This window comes from Lissotriton helveticus, chromosome 1_1 (assembly GCF_964261635.1).
Source record: "Lissotriton helveticus chromosome 1_1, aLisHel1.1, whole genome shotgun sequence".
Classification (NCBI taxonomy): Eukaryota; Metazoa; Chordata; class Amphibia; order Caudata; family Salamandridae; genus Lissotriton; species Lissotriton helveticus.
The window spans coordinates 469,474,954-469,495,744 of record NC_136057.1 but is presented as its reverse complement, the minus strand read 5'-3'; the positions used below and the strand labels follow the sequence as shown (position 1 = coordinate 469,495,744).

Here is a 20,791-nt window from a genome sequence, read left to right as displayed (position 1 = left end):
CACTATTTAAAAATGCCTACCAGTATGAATGACGTGAATTCTATACCTTGTAGTCCCCTTTGCCTTATGTGACATTTTCTATACACCGATTTACATGTATGATTCACTGCCTCTATATGTGTGTGATATAAAGCTCTCTCTCTCATACAATGGTATGAGAGATGCTATAAAAAATTTCATCCGTGTGATAGAGGGGCTATGGAGAGATGAGAGGTACTGTTGGAGGGTGATAGTGGGGGAATCATTGAAGAACCCCAAAAAAGATTGTTGTATTCTGGTGCATAGTAAGGACTTAATTTACTATTCTTTAAAAGCTAATACAATTCAATCTGTAATGATAACTGTGTTGTAGACTGCACCATTGTTTCCTAAATGTTTTTTGGGGGGAGCATCCCAAAGCCCTTTTTGTAGTGGTCAGGTTCACTCACTGCACTTGGTGTGCACCCTATGGGGACTGGTCTGAAAACATTTGCCAGGGCTGCTTTGGGTTTCCAGTCTGGCCCTGGCAGGAGCAGGGGCCTTATACAGCGAAATAAAACCAACCATTTAAAAGTTAGTCACAGAGATGCAGCACCAACCTTCCCATCAATGTTCTTATTTTTTTTCCAAATTCTTTCAATATAAACTACAACAGAAGTGGCAGAGAGAGTCGTTAGCCTCCTTGGCTTAACGACACGCTCCGCAACTTTAGAAATGCAGGGCTGCAGGTATATTTACAAGACTATGAAGCAGCCCTGTGTTTCCCTTAAGCTCACACTAAACTTAACTTTGTGGCGCCAACGCAGGCATCCTTTCACCATAGTGCAAGGGTGTCTGCGTGCAGGTGAAGATTGTATATGTATAGTAAGGTCCCCATTCCTGCACATAAACAATTTTGAAATGCCGTTTTGTCATTTCTATATGTGCTGCTTAATGCAGCACACATGAAAGTTACAAAATGTCATTTTAAATAAAAGATTGTTTATGTGCAGGAAGGGTCATCTTCCTGAACATAAACAATCGAAGGCATTTTGCAAAAACGAGGAGAATTAGAGCATTTCTCCTTGTTTCGCCAAGTTGAGACCAGGTTTTCTCTGGTCTTAATTTTGGCGCTGCCTCCCATTTACGCTGCCCTTGTTAATAGGGGGCAGTGTCCAAATCAACCACTGACCACCCCTTTCACGCTAAGCATTGGATGAAAGGGGGTTTTAATGTTAAGCCTTGTTAAGTGGCTTAACGCTGCCTTGTAAATAAAGCGAAGGCCCTGTCGCTATGGGAACGTCGCAAAAAAGTGACATTCTCATGGTGATAGGGGCTTGTAAATATGCCCCTAAAATACTTACTAATCCGAGTATTTGTTTTGTGTACACACGTGTGTTTATTTTTTCGAATTACTGTTTTAATGTCTGAATTTTAAATCCTACAAATTGCATGGGGGTCTCCGGATTCCAGTGGTGACTCAATAGGGGTCCTCAGGAGTCAAAAGTTTGGGAACCACTGTTCTATGGTATTAAAATCACAAAAAATAATTAAATTAAATTATATAACTACTACAAATGTAACTATATTCAAAAACATCAACAAAAATTAAATAACAAAATTCACATTATATACATTGAAATTAAACGCTAAAATACATAACAAATAAAAAACGATATTACAAACAACTATGGGGCAATCCGCTCGCCATCCCGACGCAAAAAGGGACCGCCCGCCATAATAGCGGGGGTCTCGTGAGGGACATTAGGATGCGCCCACCACAGTGGCGGGCGCATCCCGCATGTTTAGCATTGCGGTGGGCGAAGCTGAAAGCACCGCCCGCCGCAATGCTAAAAATGCACATCATGCAGTTCAATGCACAACGTAACGTGCCTGCCACGTTGTATATTGAAATGCAGACGGTATGGTACCCCCCCATGTACACCCCCCACCCCCCAGAATCCCTGAGGGGCCCGCAACGGGCCTACAAGTGATTTCCGCCTGCCTTTGAAAGGCATGTCCCCGCCATTATGCTAATATGGATGGCGGTGTCTTCCAGACACCGCCACCATGTTAGCAGCTTTTCTGCCCGGTCGACTCTTCGACCGGGCGGAATACCGGAGGACGGTCTTTCCATCCGCCGGGCTCCCCCCGCCATGATAATGTGGCAGGGGTTGAATTCAGTGCGGGCGGATCGCCACCACCATACGGGCGGGGCGATCCGCCCGCAATCATAATGGACCCCCATATGTTTGTAAACTATATTAATAACTTCGACATTTTGATTACTCACCTTTTAATCGATATTCTTGACAACGATATTCTTGCAGATGATATTTACATATCACGATATTTTGGTATGATGAAATTTTGTCTGAATACCGCCAGTGACATCATTTACTTATTTAATATATAATCAGACACATTGTGGCACTAAAATCCATTGTCTTCACTTCTTTAATATTAACATATGACACAACGGTTTACAAAATTACTCCATCTTCTACATTACAGATTGTGTATTAAGAAATTAACTCTTCCTTTACAAACCAGATATTATCAAATGTGTTTGTTAATTGAAACAGATGAAGACTACAGCTCCCAGAATGAAATGATTTGTTAAATGAGTTCTCAGAGTCAAAATCATTATACCCAGTGACTATAGAGCAAAGCAGCTAAAACTTTTTTTGCTTCTTGGCAATTCACAAGATGAAACATTTGCAAGAAAATGCTACAAATGTATTTGGATACTTTTTTAGATTTGGTGTTTACATTGTCTTTTTCTCATGTCCCTGAGGTAACACTAGTAGTTAAATTATTTTACAATGATTAGCTGTCTGCTTCTGTTAGGGACTTATAATTGCAAGGTGAGAGCTCTATTCTGGAAGTCTTGGATCAAAGGGCTGTCTGTACAAACATACCACCAAAGAAAATACCATATAATGAAGAAACATTTAAGAGATAAGACCTCCGTTCCTGAACCATGAAGCTTGCATGTCTTGATCAGTCAGAAACCAATTCTACAGGGCAGCCGCCCGGCAGCTCCCTTCTTTTTGTGGATGTGTGCAATATTTTGCCATGAACGTCACATGAGTGATGATGTGAAACCAAAAAGAACTCAAGATGTTTCCTCAAATAAGTATGTTTTGCAAATTATTTTACATTTGAAAACATATACTTAAAAGTTGTGCTCTGTAATCTTAGAAATATGCAGAGATATTTGACTGTTTATGAATATCAGACATAACCCCAGAATGCAGATGAAATGCGCAAACTAGTAGGTCAAAATGTATTATTATGGTATGGGAATTCAGGTTACTCTCTGTTGTTACTGTATCTCTGGTTAAAGTTGCTCTGAAGGAGGCTTCCCATGGGCATACTCCATACTTTCACACTTTCGTCTCTAAGGGGCTGATTAGGATGGCGCGCGGCACCCTATCGTAAATGGGATCGCCCATCAGGCTGTCGGCGGTCCCGACAGAGGCATTAGGATGCGACTGCCACCACCTCGGTTGCAATGTCTATGTTTTTCATTGCAGAGGGTGCTGATAGCTGCAGCACATGCCGCAATGTAAAATGGGGACACTTTACATACCCCTGCACTATGTGGCAATGGTGCAGGGATATGTAGGGGGGCACCATATGTACCCACCAAAAACTACAGCTTAGGGCCAGGGGGAAAGGGGGGCCCACTATGGGTAAACCGCCATGAAAAGGTGAGCGGAAAGGGACTTTATAATCTCTATAATAGCAAACATTTTTAAAAAATGCATACAAATGTTACAATAGCCTAAAAGAGTCAATAATAGATTCTGGATTAAACAGCATTTGCAAGTCTGCTGCAGTCTTCCTGTAATCTCCTTTGTGAAACATAAACTTCGAATAGCTCTTTTAACAATAGTCAGTGCTAGACATATAAGCAAAACATGAACTATGGGTTGTGGGGCAGTTCTACGCAGCTCCCAAATACTATGAATTTTAGGAATATTCCTCCATGTACATGCACTCAATTCGATTTGTAAACCTCCAGTCTGAAATTTTATAACAGCATTTTTCACTTCCTTCAGCAAATTAGACTTCAACTAAATTTTTCCTAATATTGCAGCTGTGGTCACCGGAAATAAATGTTTAATTGTAGAACAATGTAAAAATTAATTTCTAAAGTGTTGTCTTTCAGCCATTTAAAAAAAAAATCTTCTTTGTTTAAAAAGCCTATAGGCATTCCAACATTGACCCAATGTTTTTAAAAGAAAAATCATACTAACTGTTTTCATTTAATCCACCTCATGGATTAGAGAGGCACAGGCAACTGAGTTAACTCAGTACCCAAATCGTTATTTGTGAACAGCTTTTGTCGACTGCATTTACCAGGGTCAGACTCAAATCCAGTCTCAGGGCTTCTTTGGCATGCATTGGCTTATCAGTAAGCAAATGCTTTGATAGTATCCTCTCCTCTTTTCTAGGAATTCTGAATAAGCTAATGCATACAATCAGATCCATACAGAAATAATGGGAAATTTAGTTTCATACCTTTTTAATAGGATGAAAAACGTTTCTGCCCGATATTCACAAAATAGTTTAGCATTCAATGGTTTAAATATAATATTTTTGCCTATTTTGTTTAACAGAATGCAGCTTTCAGGAACAATGTGACTTCATATAACCCCTTAAATGGCAATACTCGGACACAAATGCTCTCTTTTGGAAGATGTTTCAATCGTTCTCTATTCCTCCTTTCATCTTAGAGCTACATCACCATTCAAGATATATTCTTGTGAGATCCTCTAGTTCTTCTAGCATTTTAGCTTCTTCCACGTTTCATATTGTAACATAGCTCCTATATTTACTTGTATGTTGGTGACACCCAGATCTTCCTCAAAGTCTTCCATTGGAGGGGCAGCAACTGGTTTAAGATCATTGTGGATAAAACTGAGGTATTAATAATAAGATCTAGGAATAATCTCCTGACACCTTTCTGCTGGCTCCAAAATTTTGGTGGCTGTCCAGTCTTTAAGAACCTATGGGTGAAACTGGACTCGGAACTCTTTCAGATTTTAACAGTTGTCTCACCATGCTTTTCCAGCCCCTGATAAAGTCAGAGGCTTGATTCACAAAGGTAAGTTACATTTCTGAGTAAGTTTACCCTTTGTAGAAAGTTTACTACTTTCAGTATTCACAAACTCCAGTACATTTACTACAAAGGTGCAAGTTACATGTCTCCACCCCCAAGGTAATGCAACTAGCTTACTCTTGTTTGGGTGGGTGACAGCTCTCTCTGATCCTTCCTAGACCCCTTTTAACACTTCATAATCTCATCCTCTTTAGTAACAGGTCTGCCCCTTTCCCCACCCACTCCTCTGTGCCCTGTCCTAAAATGTATACTTACATATGCCCAGATTCAGCAGTCAGGGCAAAGAACTCCCCACATACAAGTATAGGCAAAACATACATTTTGTATTACTTTAGAAAGTACTACAAAGTGCATTTTGAGAATCAGTCCAAAAGTCACACTGTTTGCTCTCAAGACACAGATCTATAAAATAGTACGTTTTTTGCAATACCATTTCCACTGCTTGTATCTTGTACCCCAGAAATTCTTGCTGCAGAGCTTTATGATAAATCCAAAATTCTCCTGTTCATCTGAATCTTGGAAATAACAATTGTTACGCTCCCACTCCCATGTATAGGCCGTTCTATTGTTGATCTGTCACTTTCAGAGTGGAGGTTAAAACCCTACTGTTTGTTCACTGGAGAATTTTCAGTTTATCCTTGGTCACTAGTTTACATATTACGTCCCAATGCATGCTCTATGTTCAAGTCAGCTACATCTATTGAAGGGTGGTTACCTCTTTGAAGATAACTTAGAGGGCCCTCTTTTTCTCTTCTGGCTTCTTTCTTATGGATCAGTCAACCAGTGAGTAGCCATTTAATCTCTAATCGTCATAGATGAAGGAATGACTTTAAGAACTAAGGGCCTGATTGCGATGTCGGGTGGAAAGCCTCCGACCAGTGATCATAGGCTTTCCGCCCGACATCGTAGGTTTCATTCCGACCAACATATTAGGATGATGGCGGTCAGAATGAAACCAGCTGGGGGATTCAGAAGTGGTTCTGAATGGCCCAAGGAGTCCATCGAAGTGTCGGAAGCCAGCATAATACCCTAACAACGCGGAGCCAGGCTCGGCTTCGCTGTCAGGATTATGATGGCACTTTGCAACAGCCATTTCATGTCGGCCCTTCCGACATGATAAGGCTTTCAGAATGTGTCTTTGAGGACACATGGCAGTGACCCCTTAGCCCCTGGTCCTCCACAGTGGGCCTTGGGAGCACCTATGGTGCCCCCCTAATCATCCCTGTACCACATGGTGCCTGCCACACGGTGCAGGGATGTTTACTAACATCCATTTGTCAATGAAAGCATGTGCTGCGGGCCTTTTCCGCCCACCACACAAGCTTCCATTGATACATGGATGTTTGGGCGGTCGCATCGTAATCATGCGGTCAGAACCGCTGACCCAAGGTCGAGCGGTTCCTTTCCGCAACAGAATTGGGCAAACTTACATCATAATTAGGCCAAATCTGTCTTTCTTACACCTTTAGAGGTAGCAGGCTGAGATCTCAAGTCCTAGCTTGTATGTATATATATATATATATATATATATATATATATATATATATATATATATATATATAAATCAGACAATAAAAGGTAAGCAAAATAAAGCCAAATGGAGTCCCTGCCTTTTTGCCTTACAAAAAGAATATACAACAAATATAGTTTTGACTAAATTGTGCTATATTTGAATAGATTGTCCAAGGAGACATGTGATCAGGTTATGCTCAATGGCACAGAATTGTATAACTATTACAGCCTTGTTTGAAGAATTGTGAGTAAAATATCTGAACAGAATAAAAAAACTGGGCAAATGTTCTATTTACATGAATAAAGATAGCATTTTTGTACCCACCAACAGAGGAATATCTCATGTGTGATAAATATTTTTTGAGGTGGTAAAAATGACACTATCCTCACAAACATTGTATAAATGTATAATACATAAAGGGCCGATTACGGTGTCAGGCGGAAAGCCTCCGACCAGCTGTCGGAGGCTTTCCGACCTACAGCGTAGGTTTCGGTCCAACCGCAGTATTAGGATGACGGGGAGCCAGGCTTTGCTCCACTGTCGAGATTATGATGGCACTTTCCGACAGCCTTTTCATGTCAGTTTCTCTGACATGGAAAGGCTGTCGGAAAGTGTCTTTGTGGGCCCCTAGCAGGGCCCACTTCTCCCCTGGCCCTCTGCTATTGGAGCCTGGGGGGCACCAATTGTGCCACCCTAAACATTGGTGCCTGCCACACGGTGCAGGGATGTTTGAAAGTATCCATTTCCCAATGGCAGCTTGTGCTGTGGGGCTTTTCTGCCCGCCGCACAAGCTGCCATTGGGGAATGGATGTTTCCAACTGATCATGGTGTGGTCACATCCAGACCGCAACAACATTGTAATTAGGCCCATAGTGTTGAGGCTTCTCATCTACCCCATTAGAAAATCCCTTATTTGGCCGAACACAGCACTTAGGGTCTTACTACAAAGTCGGTCGGAAAGGCTCTGAATGGCTTTCGGATTTTTCTAACCCGTGTCGGAACCCATGTTTCCAACAGACTCGGAAACATGACAGACAGACTGATTATGATAGAAGGAAACCGTTCCGTCATTCTGACTCGGTTCTGACCGGCATTCGGAGCATCCGAGTCGGTCGGAGCCAATTCGTACAGCTCAATGGATAGCGTTTCTGACCGACAGATTACGATATCGGATTCCAACAACCTTTCCGACTCAGTCTGTCCGACATGAAAAGGCTGTCAGAAACCGACTTTGGGGGCTCGCAGCAGGCCCCACTTCAACCAAAGGCCTCCAGTTGGGGCCTATGGGGGTACCCATGGGACCCCTCTTTCAAACCATGCACAGTGTGACAGGTGCCTTGGTGTGCTCCCCACAGGGTGCAGGGTTTTCTGCACCCACCCCTTTTTGCAATAGGAGCCTGTGTAGTCTGTAGGAATACAGGCTCCCATTGAAGTCAATGGGAGTCCAACTTAATGGTGTTCGGAACAATCATAATTGGTCAGTCGGACTCCCCATACCCTAGTCAATTAGAAACAATTCCGACAAGGAGTCGATCGGAATGCTTTCCGACTGACATCGTAATGAGGCCCTTAATATAAGAAAATATGCAGCACTGAAATGTTGATGTCTACTCTTTTAAGAATAATGTCATAGAACAAGTCTGCCCTGTGTACAAATGATTTGATATATCCTATACCACAAAGACAAATATACTCATGAAGTCATTGCTTGGTTCATACCACTGAAAATGTACATAATGTACTTATGTCCCAAAAAATTCTCAAATAATGTTGAAGTGCATTTAGAGTTTGAAATATTAACATTGGTTCTTATAATACATTAATACATATCACCCCACTGTTTTTAAAGTAGGTTTAAAGAGAATACCTTTTTTCAAATTCTAGGAAAAAATAGTTTACAAAAATAATTCAGACACTAATGGCCTAATTACAAGTGACCTGTTATTTTGCGATACTTGCGCAACACCTGTTTGCATAGGGTTCACAATTATAATTGTGCAAAATGTATTGCACCGAGTAATTACTAGAAGCAATAAAGTGCGCATCCTCGATTACACTCCAGAGGGTCAAGACTGTACGAATTTAACAGGGAAAAAGGGCCCAGTATTTACCAGGAAGTGCAGCTTTTAGTGCAATAATCACCAATATCAGCTTGTAATTCCCCAAAAAGTCAGAATAGGCGATAATGATTGCATTTGATCAATTTCGAACACAGAATTTATCAGATGCAATATGTTACACCCGACACAGGCCACTTGTAACTAGACCCAAACAGGTAAAGAATGTGGCACTAGTGCAGACCCAGTATTCAAGCTTCAGTAGAATACCATCAAAATGTCCTGTGTTTTCTTCTTTGAAGACTAAATATAATACTGAAAATTGGCTCTTGACAAATATGAAACAATATGGTCAATTTACAGTTGAGAATAAAGACTGCTTCTTGGGCTCTATTTTCCAAATATTTCTACAAGTGGGGAGAAAAAAGTATTTCCAGAAATATTAGCATATTTAATTTGGATAAAAGCTATTAGTAGGGCCGTAGAAATCTTGAAACCTTGGACCGTAGAAGCTTTAAAAAAGATCTTGGAAACATCTCCTTTGACTCTTGAGCTGTATACTTGAAATAGTTTTGAGGGTGTGCCAACACATCAAAGAGGGCTTTGATTAGCTTCTTGTCCTAGAAGAGACAAAAGGAAATATGAAAAATGTACACAATATGCGTTATGATTTTCGCTACGTGAGCAACATTGTTATTTATAATAATTGCCATTTCTTCATCTGGTACCTGAGCAGGAAACAACTACCTGAAAATAAAGAAAAACACTGCAAGTGACTCAAAGAAGGATTTTTGGAGCCGCTGTTCATGGGCAACGAGTTCCTGCTAAGGGTAAAACACACAAACATATACACACACACACACGTTTCCATGGACTGCACTTAAGTAAATATCTGCACTACGGGCGTCATCACGAGTGCCTTATGTACATATCATAATTATGAGTTGTGGAGATTATATCGCACCTGGTAAATGTTAGGAGAGATCACATATACAAGGAAAATACTAGTGCAGTAAACCCCAAAATTTGTATCTTTTTTTTAACAATACATTTTCATTGAGCTTCCATCGTACCAAAAGTGCGAAGCCGAGCAGCGATAATACATACAAAATGCACAAGATAAATTACGTAGATAAAACCCGTATGGTTTGCAGAACAAAAGACCAAACACAATTTAAACAGCACCAGACACCCTTGTGAAGCATTTCACATACAATGTATATTAATTTCCATCCACAGAAATACAAGATCAGTACACTACGCAGGTGAGTTGCTAACCACCAATTATTCAATGGGGTCATGGGAGGCAGACTGTGACATTGGGGGGAGATCTATACCTCTGTACGTGGCCCAGCGGGCTCAGATCTTCCTGTGCTTCTGTGGGCACCCTCTCGCCTGAAGCACCACAATTTCGGCTGTCATACATCTGTCCAAAGCCTTTTTCCATTTAGTCACACTGGCCAGGGAGAAGTCTTTCCAGTGCTGCGCTATGTCGCTTTTGGCTAAAGTGAGGCCAAGAAATTAAAGGTGCTATTTATAGCAATTCCCTCCAATGTCGTCTGTGCCATGTAGAAGTACCAGTCTGGGGTCGAGCGAAATAGTCCACGCCAGGACCTGATCCAGGCAAGACACCACACTGGTCCAGAACGGCTGAATCGCCACACAGCTCCACACTGTACGCAAAAAGGATCCATCCTCAGAGTAGCAGCGGAGGCACATAAGGAACTGAATTGCACCCATTTTCCACTGCCGATGGTGAGTGTAATACACTCGGTGGAGATACTTAAACTGGATGAGCCTGTATCTAGCAAACACCGCTAAATACCAACGGCTGGCCAAGGCTTCGGCCCAGTCATCATCTGTGAGGGCCGGCAGATCAACAGCCCATGCTGCTCTGGTTTTATGGATAGTTGTCTTAGCGTGTGTGTGGAGTGTCTGGTATTTTTGCCTAATTTTGTGGTCCCTGATATCCCCCATCAGTCGGCGACCCTCTAACGGGTGGGACTCAGGTAGAGCCTCCAGTTGGCGTATCAGGGGTTCTAGGGCATGTCGAAGCTGTAGGTAACAGTGAAACTGTGATTATGGAGGTCATAATCTGACTGCAGCCTTTGAAAGGATTTAAGGGTAGTGCCCTGCATGTCATCCCCCAGCCTGGAAATCCAGATGAGGTCCCATTTACGGAACCTGCAGAGCACCGCAACAGGCCGAAGAAAGGTGCCATGCCATAGGGGAGTGGAGCAAGCCAGTCTACCCCTTAATCCCATGGACCGAACCGCCAGTCTGCAGATTTGTGTGACTGTCGGACAAGCCGGAGGCAGAGTGTCTAGCGATACATTACTATACAAGAGGTGCAGCAAGGGGGTGCCGTATATGGCAATCCACTCGACTGCTTAGGCCGGGCCGACTGAGGCCCATACCACAAGTCATTTATCACCACAGGTGTGAAGCAGAATAATACGCTTGGACATCCGCCCCAGCAATGCCCCCGCAATACGTAGATTCCAAAATTCGTATCTTAGGGTCCATTTTGTGGGCACAAATTTTAATTGCCGATAATTACTATGCATGATAAAATCCATTCACTTTGGTAGGGTGTTTTAGGTGTACAATAATTATCGCACTGGACACTGAAGAACTTAGGGTCTGATTATGATGGCGGTCAGACATTCGTCTGCCACAGCTAGTTGGAGGTCCTGCTACCGGTATTACGATGCAACTGCCATCAAGGCGGTCACAATGTGTATCTTTTGTATTGCTGTGTGTGCTGCGGACTGCAGCACACGCCGAAATACAAAAAAACACATTTCAAACATCCCTGCACTATGTGGCAGGCGCCATGCGGTGCCTGCCACATGGTGCAGGGATGTTTAGGGGGCACCAAAGGTGCCCCCCCGGGCCCATGGCGGAGATTCAAGGGCAAGGGGTCCCACTATGAACCCACAAGTCACTTTCCGCCTGCCTTTTCATGGCGAGTTAACCGCCATGAAATGGCTAGTGGAAACTGACATTTTAATTCCTACGGCATTGTAGATATTACAGTCCGTCCAACAGGCTCCTTGAGCCCCTCGAATTAGTGTCAGATGGTCTCTCGGTCCGCCATCCTAATGTGGCAGGCGGTCTTGCATGGTCCGATGGAGATGGGACCGCCACCGATAGCCTGCCGGTGGCATCTCACCACCATTGTAATCTGGCCCTTAGTGAGGCCCCATGATGTTTGAAAACCTCATGTATGCCTGCGCAGTGAGAACAACTGAGAAACAGGTTGCCTTTACTTTGACTGCTATAGTTGGAGCCGCCAAGTGACACACAGGGGAAACTACCACTCGGTTTGGTGGTACATGTATGGTTGTGACTTTCCCTAAACATGCTGAAGAGTTGCAGATTAATCTTCTCATTAGAGAACTGCTTTACCAAGGTTGTTTGGAAATGAAGCAATATTGCAATGGAGATCACACTTGTGGAGGGCTCGGGAACAGAGTTTCATGCATACACTTACCCAGGCCCTGCTAAAATGTGTAAATGCCAGGAAGCAATGCCCACCATCTAAATGGAGAAACATGGTGGGCGATGTGCTAACAGAACACAGAAGGTGGCCTATACCACTATTTTATTAAGACAGAACCAAGCTAAAGGAGGGAATGACTTAGGGGACATCTGCCAGACACAAGACATGGGAGGATAAGGAACATCTCTGTGTACCAGTCGACTGATCTCCAGAAGAGGGCGGAGTCAAAGTAATAGGAATATAAACAAGCATTGGCAAAGGTAATGCGTCTGTACAGTGAACTCTTTTTAGATTGGGCAAAGTTTTTTTTGTTAGATGGCCACCGTGGATGCAGCAGCCACCCTTGAATAGGCTTCTTAAAAAAATGAACAACCTATTCAAGGATGGCAACTTTAGATGTGCACACATTGATAGTGGTCATCTTAGAATACATTTGTGATATTTTAATAAACTCATTTAAAGATGACTGAAGTAAATGTGCACGCAGCAGCAGCAGCAATCTTAGCCCTGCAGCCCCCGAGCCCCACAAGGGCAGACGGGAGCCCTCCCGTGAAGGCTCGGGCAGGCAGATTAGCATCATTTTGGTCCCGGCTATCTGGTCGCACCACCTCTCCTCCATCCGGGGGCTCCGGCCCACGGCGTGGCAAAGTGCCCGGGAGGGGCTTGTGGTAAATAAATAAATAATACCCTATTTTTGAATGTATAAATGAATAACAGATAGCTCAATAAATAAGAGTCAAGATTCGAGGTAGTAGGAGTTTCGCAGGTTTATTACAGCATAAAGGACAGGAACAGGACAACCTGCATAGGAATAGGATGGCAGGGCCCAGCAGCTGCCGGGGCTGGATCTGGGATGAGCGCGCTAACATTTAATAACAATACACAAGCATATATAGTAAAACAGTTGCATTACAGTACATATGATAGGCGGAGCAGTGGGTGGAGCAAAGGGTGTGACGCGTAGCAGTCGCGAAAGATAAGGGTGAAAGTGGGTGTAACAGGGCGTATACATAGACATGTGATGCAAACGTAACAGAATATGTCATGAATGGGGCGGAAACATGGAGGGGGCTACCTAAGGAGCCGGGACCTCTAACCTGGTGGTGCGCGCAAACTGGCAATGACGTGTTACTAGGAGAAACTGGGGGCTATGAACTCTGTGCTAGGAGCAGAGACTGAAGTCTGGAGAGTCAGGGCGACATGTACCTAAGCAGTATCTAGTATCTGATGTTTAGAGAACATGTTGATATAAACTAGAAGTCAGGAGGGGAAAGGCTAACTTGATTCTAAGACTGGACCATGCATTATTCTACATGTAGTGCGTGATGAAGAATATTAAATGACCATTAAATGCAGTATTTCTCTAACGTGGAGACGTGAAGGCTAGACAATGACGGAAACTATTGATGCGATTCAGTAGCTTTAGGAATGCAGAGAAGGAGGACTGAACTGATAACTGGAATCATAACATATTCTTGGCAGACTCAGAGGCAGAGCCAGGCTGAACCGGGCACTGCGAGGCAGGAAGTAAGTGAAGGGTCGAGGATACAGGTGGGGGCTGTATCGCTCCTCAGCGAGGCTTCAGGAGACAGGAGCTGAATCTGGTGTCCAGGCCCTTTTGAGGCCTAGAAACGGGGACTTTATAATGAAATAACGTGCACACTGAGAGACGTGGCAACGTAGCTTTACATAGGCCTGATATTCGTAGTATTCACGAGGACTGGAAACTGACATACTAGAGGTGGACACAACTATAATTGCGTCTTGAATCGAACATAGGGAATACATATGCATATTTAATCATGCACACATAACATATGATGGATGACACGTAGGGACACAGAACATGGCAGAATTTACTTTTCCACATTCCCTCCTTGTCACTACGTTTCCATCAGGAAACATTAATATTCATGATACCATCTATCATTTCATACAGTATCATTTGCTCGTCTCGAATTATCCTGGAACGGGATTTAGAACGGGGCTTGGGATTAGGAATACAAGAGGTAGCACAAATGCCGCAAATCGCAGGGCCACATTGTATACAGAGACAGCAGCTGAATATGATCGCTACTGCAATACCTAGGAAGGACAATATTTTCCATCCCCATGCGGAAATTATATTCCAGAACCAACCGGACCATGTCCAGGTGCCTGGATCTTGGTGTAACAGATGGGCAATTTTATGGAGTCTGGTTATAGCTGAATAAACAGACGGCGCGTTATTTGGAATGAAAATGCAGCAACTAGATCCGATGACTCTACAGGCCCCGCCCCTATCGGGCAGTATGACGTCAAGGACGAGACGATTCTGTAAAACGACAAATCTCATAGCAGATTGCTCTTCGGTTAAGTTACCTAGAGCAGAGGCAGTCTCATTTACTACAGCTTCGAGGGTTCTGGTTAACCTACGGATCAGTTTACTATTCTGGATAGGTCCTATAAAGAAGAAGAAACCTCTATTGAAATCTGTATATTGTTCTAGAGCAGTTTCAGTATAATCGACAATTGGGGACTCCCTTCTATGTCTAATGTGTACTAGATGTGTGTTTCTGTGATAATCAGATGGGGCTAGGAAAACAGGTGGCAGTAGGAAGGCAATGTAACAGGTTCCCTCCCAATCGAGGGGCAGACGAACATATGCAGTTTGACCACAAACAAAATAAGAATGACGTGAAGCTTTGAAAATAGATTTCCCACTGTCACTATACTTGACAATAGTAGTACAATCACTATGTCCTACATGTACAGAACCATAATTTCGGACACATAATTCGCCTTTGACTGGTAATACTGAAATAGCAGGTAAGTCTGGAGTGGAATCAGACTGAACATTCAGGACCATGAAATTCGAAGAATAGTTACCTAAATTATACACTTCATTTTCTAGATCTAAACCTGTTCTGTGGGGGAGACCTTGCTTGTCTGGGAAACATGTACTGTTAAGAAAAGACATATCTGTTGAGGATGACGTTAACGTGGACCATGCTCCACACGAACCATTATGTGAAAATGGATAAGGAAAAAGTGGTAGAACTCCCTTCGGTGTCTGGAAAGGGGGGAGTCGACCACACACCCAACAATTAGTGGCATTGCTGGTCTGGTGTGAGTAATGTAACATGCGGATAAAGGAATTATTTCGCATAGCGAGGCGGTAAGAGAGTTCATGAGGAGGCAGATCACTAAACGTGTGCTCTACTGTAGCATTAGCAGACTTATTTACATGAAGAACTGGGAAATACAAGAAAAATGCATAACTGGTGCAGGAAATCATAATGCTGAGAAACAATATGAAACATAGAAAAACGATACATCGAATTGAGTTTTGACTGACTCTCTCACTATGGGGGTCTATTTTATACATGTCAGAAACAGTCTAACCGTTTCACCTAGGGGAGGACTTAGACAATCAAACTGACTGACTTATTTTACTAGACCGGAGTTTTAACTTATACTCCTGTTGCGGAGTTTTCTCTAACAGGGGGGGTGTAGTAACATTGTCTTTTGCGGGACAGTCCTTAAAAATGGTGCTTTGGCAATCCTTCAAATCCTGGGAAATGTTCTTTAAGACGGGTTTCAGTCCATAAAACTTTTTTATATGAGAAAGGTGCACCCAGCCTTTGCGACCTTCCAACTTCACGGCTGTACGGGTGGTGAGGAGGACCTGTCGGGGCTCCTTCCAGCGAGGCTCCAGCGGACTTGATCTGTCAAAATTCCTCACCAACACCATGGATCCTGGAACGATTTCATGCGGTGCCACCTCGGTATTGTCTGGAAATGCGGCGGCAACCTGTGAACGACATGAGTTGAGGGCAGACATCAAGGAAGCTAGGTAATCTGTCAGCATATTACTTGAAACATCGGTAATACTTCGGGGTCTAGGAGTACCCCACATGTTTGGGGGGCGGCCGAATACGACCTCATACGGGGACAGACCTGATCTGGAATGTGCGACCATGCGCATATAAAATAAAGCAACTGGCAGAGCTACCAGCCAGTCCACACCTTTTTCTTTGCATACTTTGGCGATTCGGATTTTCAGAGTCTGATTATGTCTCTCTACGAGACCGGCTGCTTCAGGATGGCGTACACAATGAAACTTCCACTGGTACCCTAACAACAGGGAAACGTGCTTCATCAACTCAGATGAGAATGGCTGGCCGTTGTCAGAATATACGACTCTAGGGAGTCCATAACGGGGGAAGAACTCACGAACCAACTGCTTGGCAGTGGTCGCGGCGGTGTAATCTGGAACTGGATATGCTTCTGTCCACCTGGACAAAGCGCATACAACTACAAGGACATACTTGAAACCTCGACATCGCTCCATCTGAATATAATCCATCTGGAGGACTTCAAAAGGGTGGTCAGGGGGCTGGAATCCACCTTGTTCCACCGGGACACTTTTACCTGGATTAAACTGACAACATATCATACAGGTACGGACTTTCTGCTTGGCTGCAGCTCGTAAATGTTTGTTGAACCAAATGTTCTGGATACTGTCTAACATAGCTTTTTCTCCTAAATGTGCTGGACTATGTGCGGTATTAATAATGACTTGAACCATAGAGTCGGGGAGAAACCATGTGGCTCTACCCTTCGTTAACCATCCTTGATCTGTCTGGACCCCTCCTTGTTCGGACCATTTCTTAATTTCTTCGGGAGTAGCATGTAACTGTATGTCTATGACATCTTGAGTAGGGTCCTTAACTGTCATACATGTAGTCGGATCTGGAGTATGTGTCTGATTAACTGGAATGTCTGGAGTCTGTGCTGTAAGCTTAGCTGTGCGATCTGCTAGATCATTACCTTGGGAAATAATGTCAGTAACTTTCGTATGTGCTTTGCATTTCATGATAGCGATAGATGTCGGTAAGCGTATGGCATCTAACAGAGCTTGAATAAGGAGACCATGCTGAATCTTGGTTCCATGAGAAGTCATGAAACCTCTCTCCTGCCAGAGCACTCCAAAGTCGTGTACGACCCCAAATGCGTAACGTGAATCCGTGTAGACATTAACTTTCAAGTTCTTGGCGTGTATGCAGGCTTGTGTCAGAGCAACTAGCTCTGCTGCTTGAGCGGACAGGGTGTCAATACGGTGTGTCTCAATAACTTCAGTGTCAGTAGTCACTGCATACGCGGCGACTAGTTCTCCTGTACTTGTTCTCATACATGAACCATCCACATAAAGTGTCAGGTCGGGGTCTGGTAACGGAGTATCTGTCAGATCTTGTCTTGGCTTTGTCGTAATGTTAACTACTTCCACGCAATCATGTGTGGCTGGATTTGAATTAACTGATGGTAACAGTGTAGCAGGATTAAGGATGTTGCAGCGTCTGATTTCTATGTGTGGCTGGAATAATGTCAATTCATAACCTGTTAAACGTGCAATTGTCAAGTGCTGAGTTTGTGTTCGGTTTAAAAGGACTTCCACGGAATGTGGAACTTGTACTGTCAAGGTATGTCCTAAGACTATGGAATCACTTTGCCTGATAGCTAGGGCTGCGGCTGCAACTGACTTGAGGCACGCAGGCAGAGCCTGGGCTACAGGATCTAATGTGCTCGAAAAATAAGCACATGGTTTGTATTGTCCTGCTTGATCTTGTGTGAGAACAGATAATGCTGTACCTTCGCGTTCAGTGACGAAAAGTGTAAAAGGCTTACTGTAGTTCGGTGTCGCTAGAACTGGAGCTTGGCATAAAGCTTTCTTTAACTCATTGAAACTAAGTGTATGTTCAGATGTCCAAAGGAGGACAGTCGATACGGCTGCCTCCTGTGTCGTTAACTGTATCAGTGGTTTGGCTAGAAATGCATACTGAGGAATCCATTGTCTGCAGTAAGAAGTAAGGCCGATAAAAGCACGTACCTCCTTCTGGGTCTTGGGCTGAGGAAGACTTGCTATTAACTGGATACGGTCTGGTGTCAACTGCCTACCCCTCTTGGACAGTAAGTGTCCTAAGTAGACCACTTGCTGGACACAGAATTGAAGCTTAGAAGGGGACACCTTGTGCCCCATCTCGGCTAGGAAATACAAGACTGTAAGGGACACTTGCTCGCAAGCACGTTCAGAACGGGCTGTGATCAGTAGATCATCGACATACTGGAGCAGGGCAGTGTCAGTTGGCATGTGAATGTTGTCTCGTTGTCTCTTAAGTGCTTGACTGTAAATACTAGGACTTTCTGTGAAACCTTGAGGAGCTCGTGTGAATTTATAGCTCCTTCCATTTAAACAAAATCCGAAAAGGAACTGGCTGTCTGGATGAATGGGAACACTAAAAAACGCGTTCTTGAGGTCGATTACAGTAAAGAACGTGGCTTCGGAATCAATGGCTGTTAATAGGGAAGAGATGTCTGGGACAACTGGGTACTGAGGAATAATACACTTATTAAGCTCTCGTAGGTCAATCACTAATCGATATACTGGGGGTGCATTTGGATCAGTACGTTTCATGACTGGAATGATCGGAGAATTGCATACATTGGAGTCAGTTTCTACAACCACTCCTTGAGCAATAAGCTCGTCAATAATTTTGGATAAGGCTGCTACAGCCTCAGGTGGCAATCTGTACTGTCTGATTCGTGGTAACACTACACCTGGCTTGAGAGTCACACGATAGGGTGTGATTTGCATATAACCAACATCAGTTGGACCTTGCGCCCATAGATGCTGCGGAACATTAGACAGTCTTGAATCAAAATCTCGTAATACATAGTGACCCTTAAAGTCACGTAGGAACAATCGTATTCCCTCTGGGGAACAGCATATAACTGCACCTAACTCTTTCAGTGTCTTAATGCCTAATAGATTTTCTGGACATGACTTAGTAAGTAACAGATCAGTAGTGCGGGACAATGGACCTACTTCTAGAGAAACTGGCTTTGAGATCTCATTTACGATAGGTTTTCCTGAAAATCCAAGGGAAACATTTCTTGAGCCTGAGAGCGGAGCCCCTGGAACTTCGGCGTGACTAATTGTGGTCCTACTTGCCCCTGTATCAATCAAAAACTTTCTGTCTTTCCCTAATACTTGACTATGAACATAGGGACCTTCTTGATCTACAGGTATCTCGATGAGAGGCAAGCCTACCTCCCTCTCTAGGCTGTTTCATGAATACTGTTGGTACTCTGGATACTCAGACTGTGCATACTGGTACATCTGCTGTGTGACATGCTGTGTTGCAGCGATAGGCTGCGGTGCTGTAACTGTCTGTGGTGCATTCTGTAACTGAGGAGTCTGTGAAACTTGTTCTTGTCTAGGCGGACGTGGTCTTTCTTTAGTCTTACCAGTAGCTATGTTGTGTTTCAGAACTGCACACTCGTTTATAAAATGACCTGGCTGTTTACAATAATTGCAATTCCCTTTAACGGGAGCTGCAGGATGACTGGCTTGATTCGGACCCCTCTTCTGACTGTCTTGAGGAACAGATTGTGCAACTAGTACTTTCATTTTCGTGTCTTTCATACGTTTTCTTTCATGTTCTTGTTCTTCCCTGATTCTATTCTGGTGGTATTGGAGCATCTGCAACATCTGGGACGGGGTATTAGCTTGCCAGGTACTTTCGACTTTCAGAACTCGATTTTTAATTGGTGAACTTGAATTCTTGACTAATTTAGTAACAAAAAGGTGAGGGTATGACTCACTACTTGTCTTGAGGCCACTGTTGATGCTAAAACATTTCTCGAATCTAGAATAAAAATCACTAATATCTTCGTCTTGTTTCTGTTTACAGGCTGAGATTGCATCCCAGTCTTCTTTTTTAGTTGTTAATAATCTGGGTAAAACTTGAATCAATAATTCAGGTAATTCTTTACATTTATCTCCGAGACCGGTACCTGGTACTCGTATCTTATCTTCAGCTTCTAGGACTGCCCAATCGATCTTTTTCTCTCCCACCTCCCAGTCTTTTTCCTTGAGCTTTTCATACACCCCTGCGGGCAACAGAACCTTTAACATTTTAATTATATCTGGATACGTGTATTCTCCCATACGGAGCATGTCTTTTAATTCTCTATGGAACCCTGCTGGATCTTTATCATGACAGGGAATTAATTTCTTCATCTCCAGAAGTTCCATCTTTGTGATCGGAGTGTATACAAACACTCGCTGCATTTCGCCACCCGTTCCTCTAACTGGGTGGACTTCTCGTAACGGATTCTGTCTGTCTATGTAAAATGGCTTACTTTCTGGGGGTGAGACATGAACAAAATGCGGGTTCAGAAACGTTCTATATTTGTGGCGCTGTTCTAGAATGACACTAATTAAATCGGTACCTAGACCTCTCCATCTATACTGGAGTAACTCGTTCAGGATATCATGTAACGGACCTGGATCAGAATGTTGACCCTCATACAGAGTAATGAGGTGCTGAATCATATACATACCCACCAGTCGTTGCTCGGCTGGGGGCATTTTCAGAAACATTTGTGCCACTATTTCGTCTGGAAAAGTGGTAGAATCAGTAATCCATCGGACTGCTGATCGGGCTAGTTCTTGTTCATGCATAGTACTTAACTCACTGTAACCGATTCGTGATTTCAGAATGTGATCGGTAGCTTGAAATACTTGTTCTAGAGAACCTTGGTCTGGTACTGGATGATGGAACGTAGACTTGGGTTCTAGACGT

At 43.4% G+C, this 20,791-nt stretch overlaps 1 protein-coding gene across 4 annotated transcripts in view; it reads right to left on the bottom strand.

The window, feature by feature from the left end:
* Window positions 1-6,704: 6,704 nt before the first annotated feature.
* SCUBE1 (signal peptide, CUB domain and EGF like domain containing 1) overlaps window positions 6,705-20,791 on the bottom strand; it is a 2,199,864-nt gene continuing 2,185,777 nt past the window's right edge. For all 4 annotated transcript variants that reach the window (XM_078673869.1, XM_078673871.1, XM_078673868.1 and 1 more), the window contains one exon: window positions 6,705-9,279. In XM_078673869.1, the coding sequence (XP_078529995.1) occupies window positions 9,130-9,279 (150 nt within the window). In that variant the 3' untranslated portion in view covers window positions 6,705-9,129. The remainder of the gene's footprint in view (window positions 9,280-20,791) is intronic.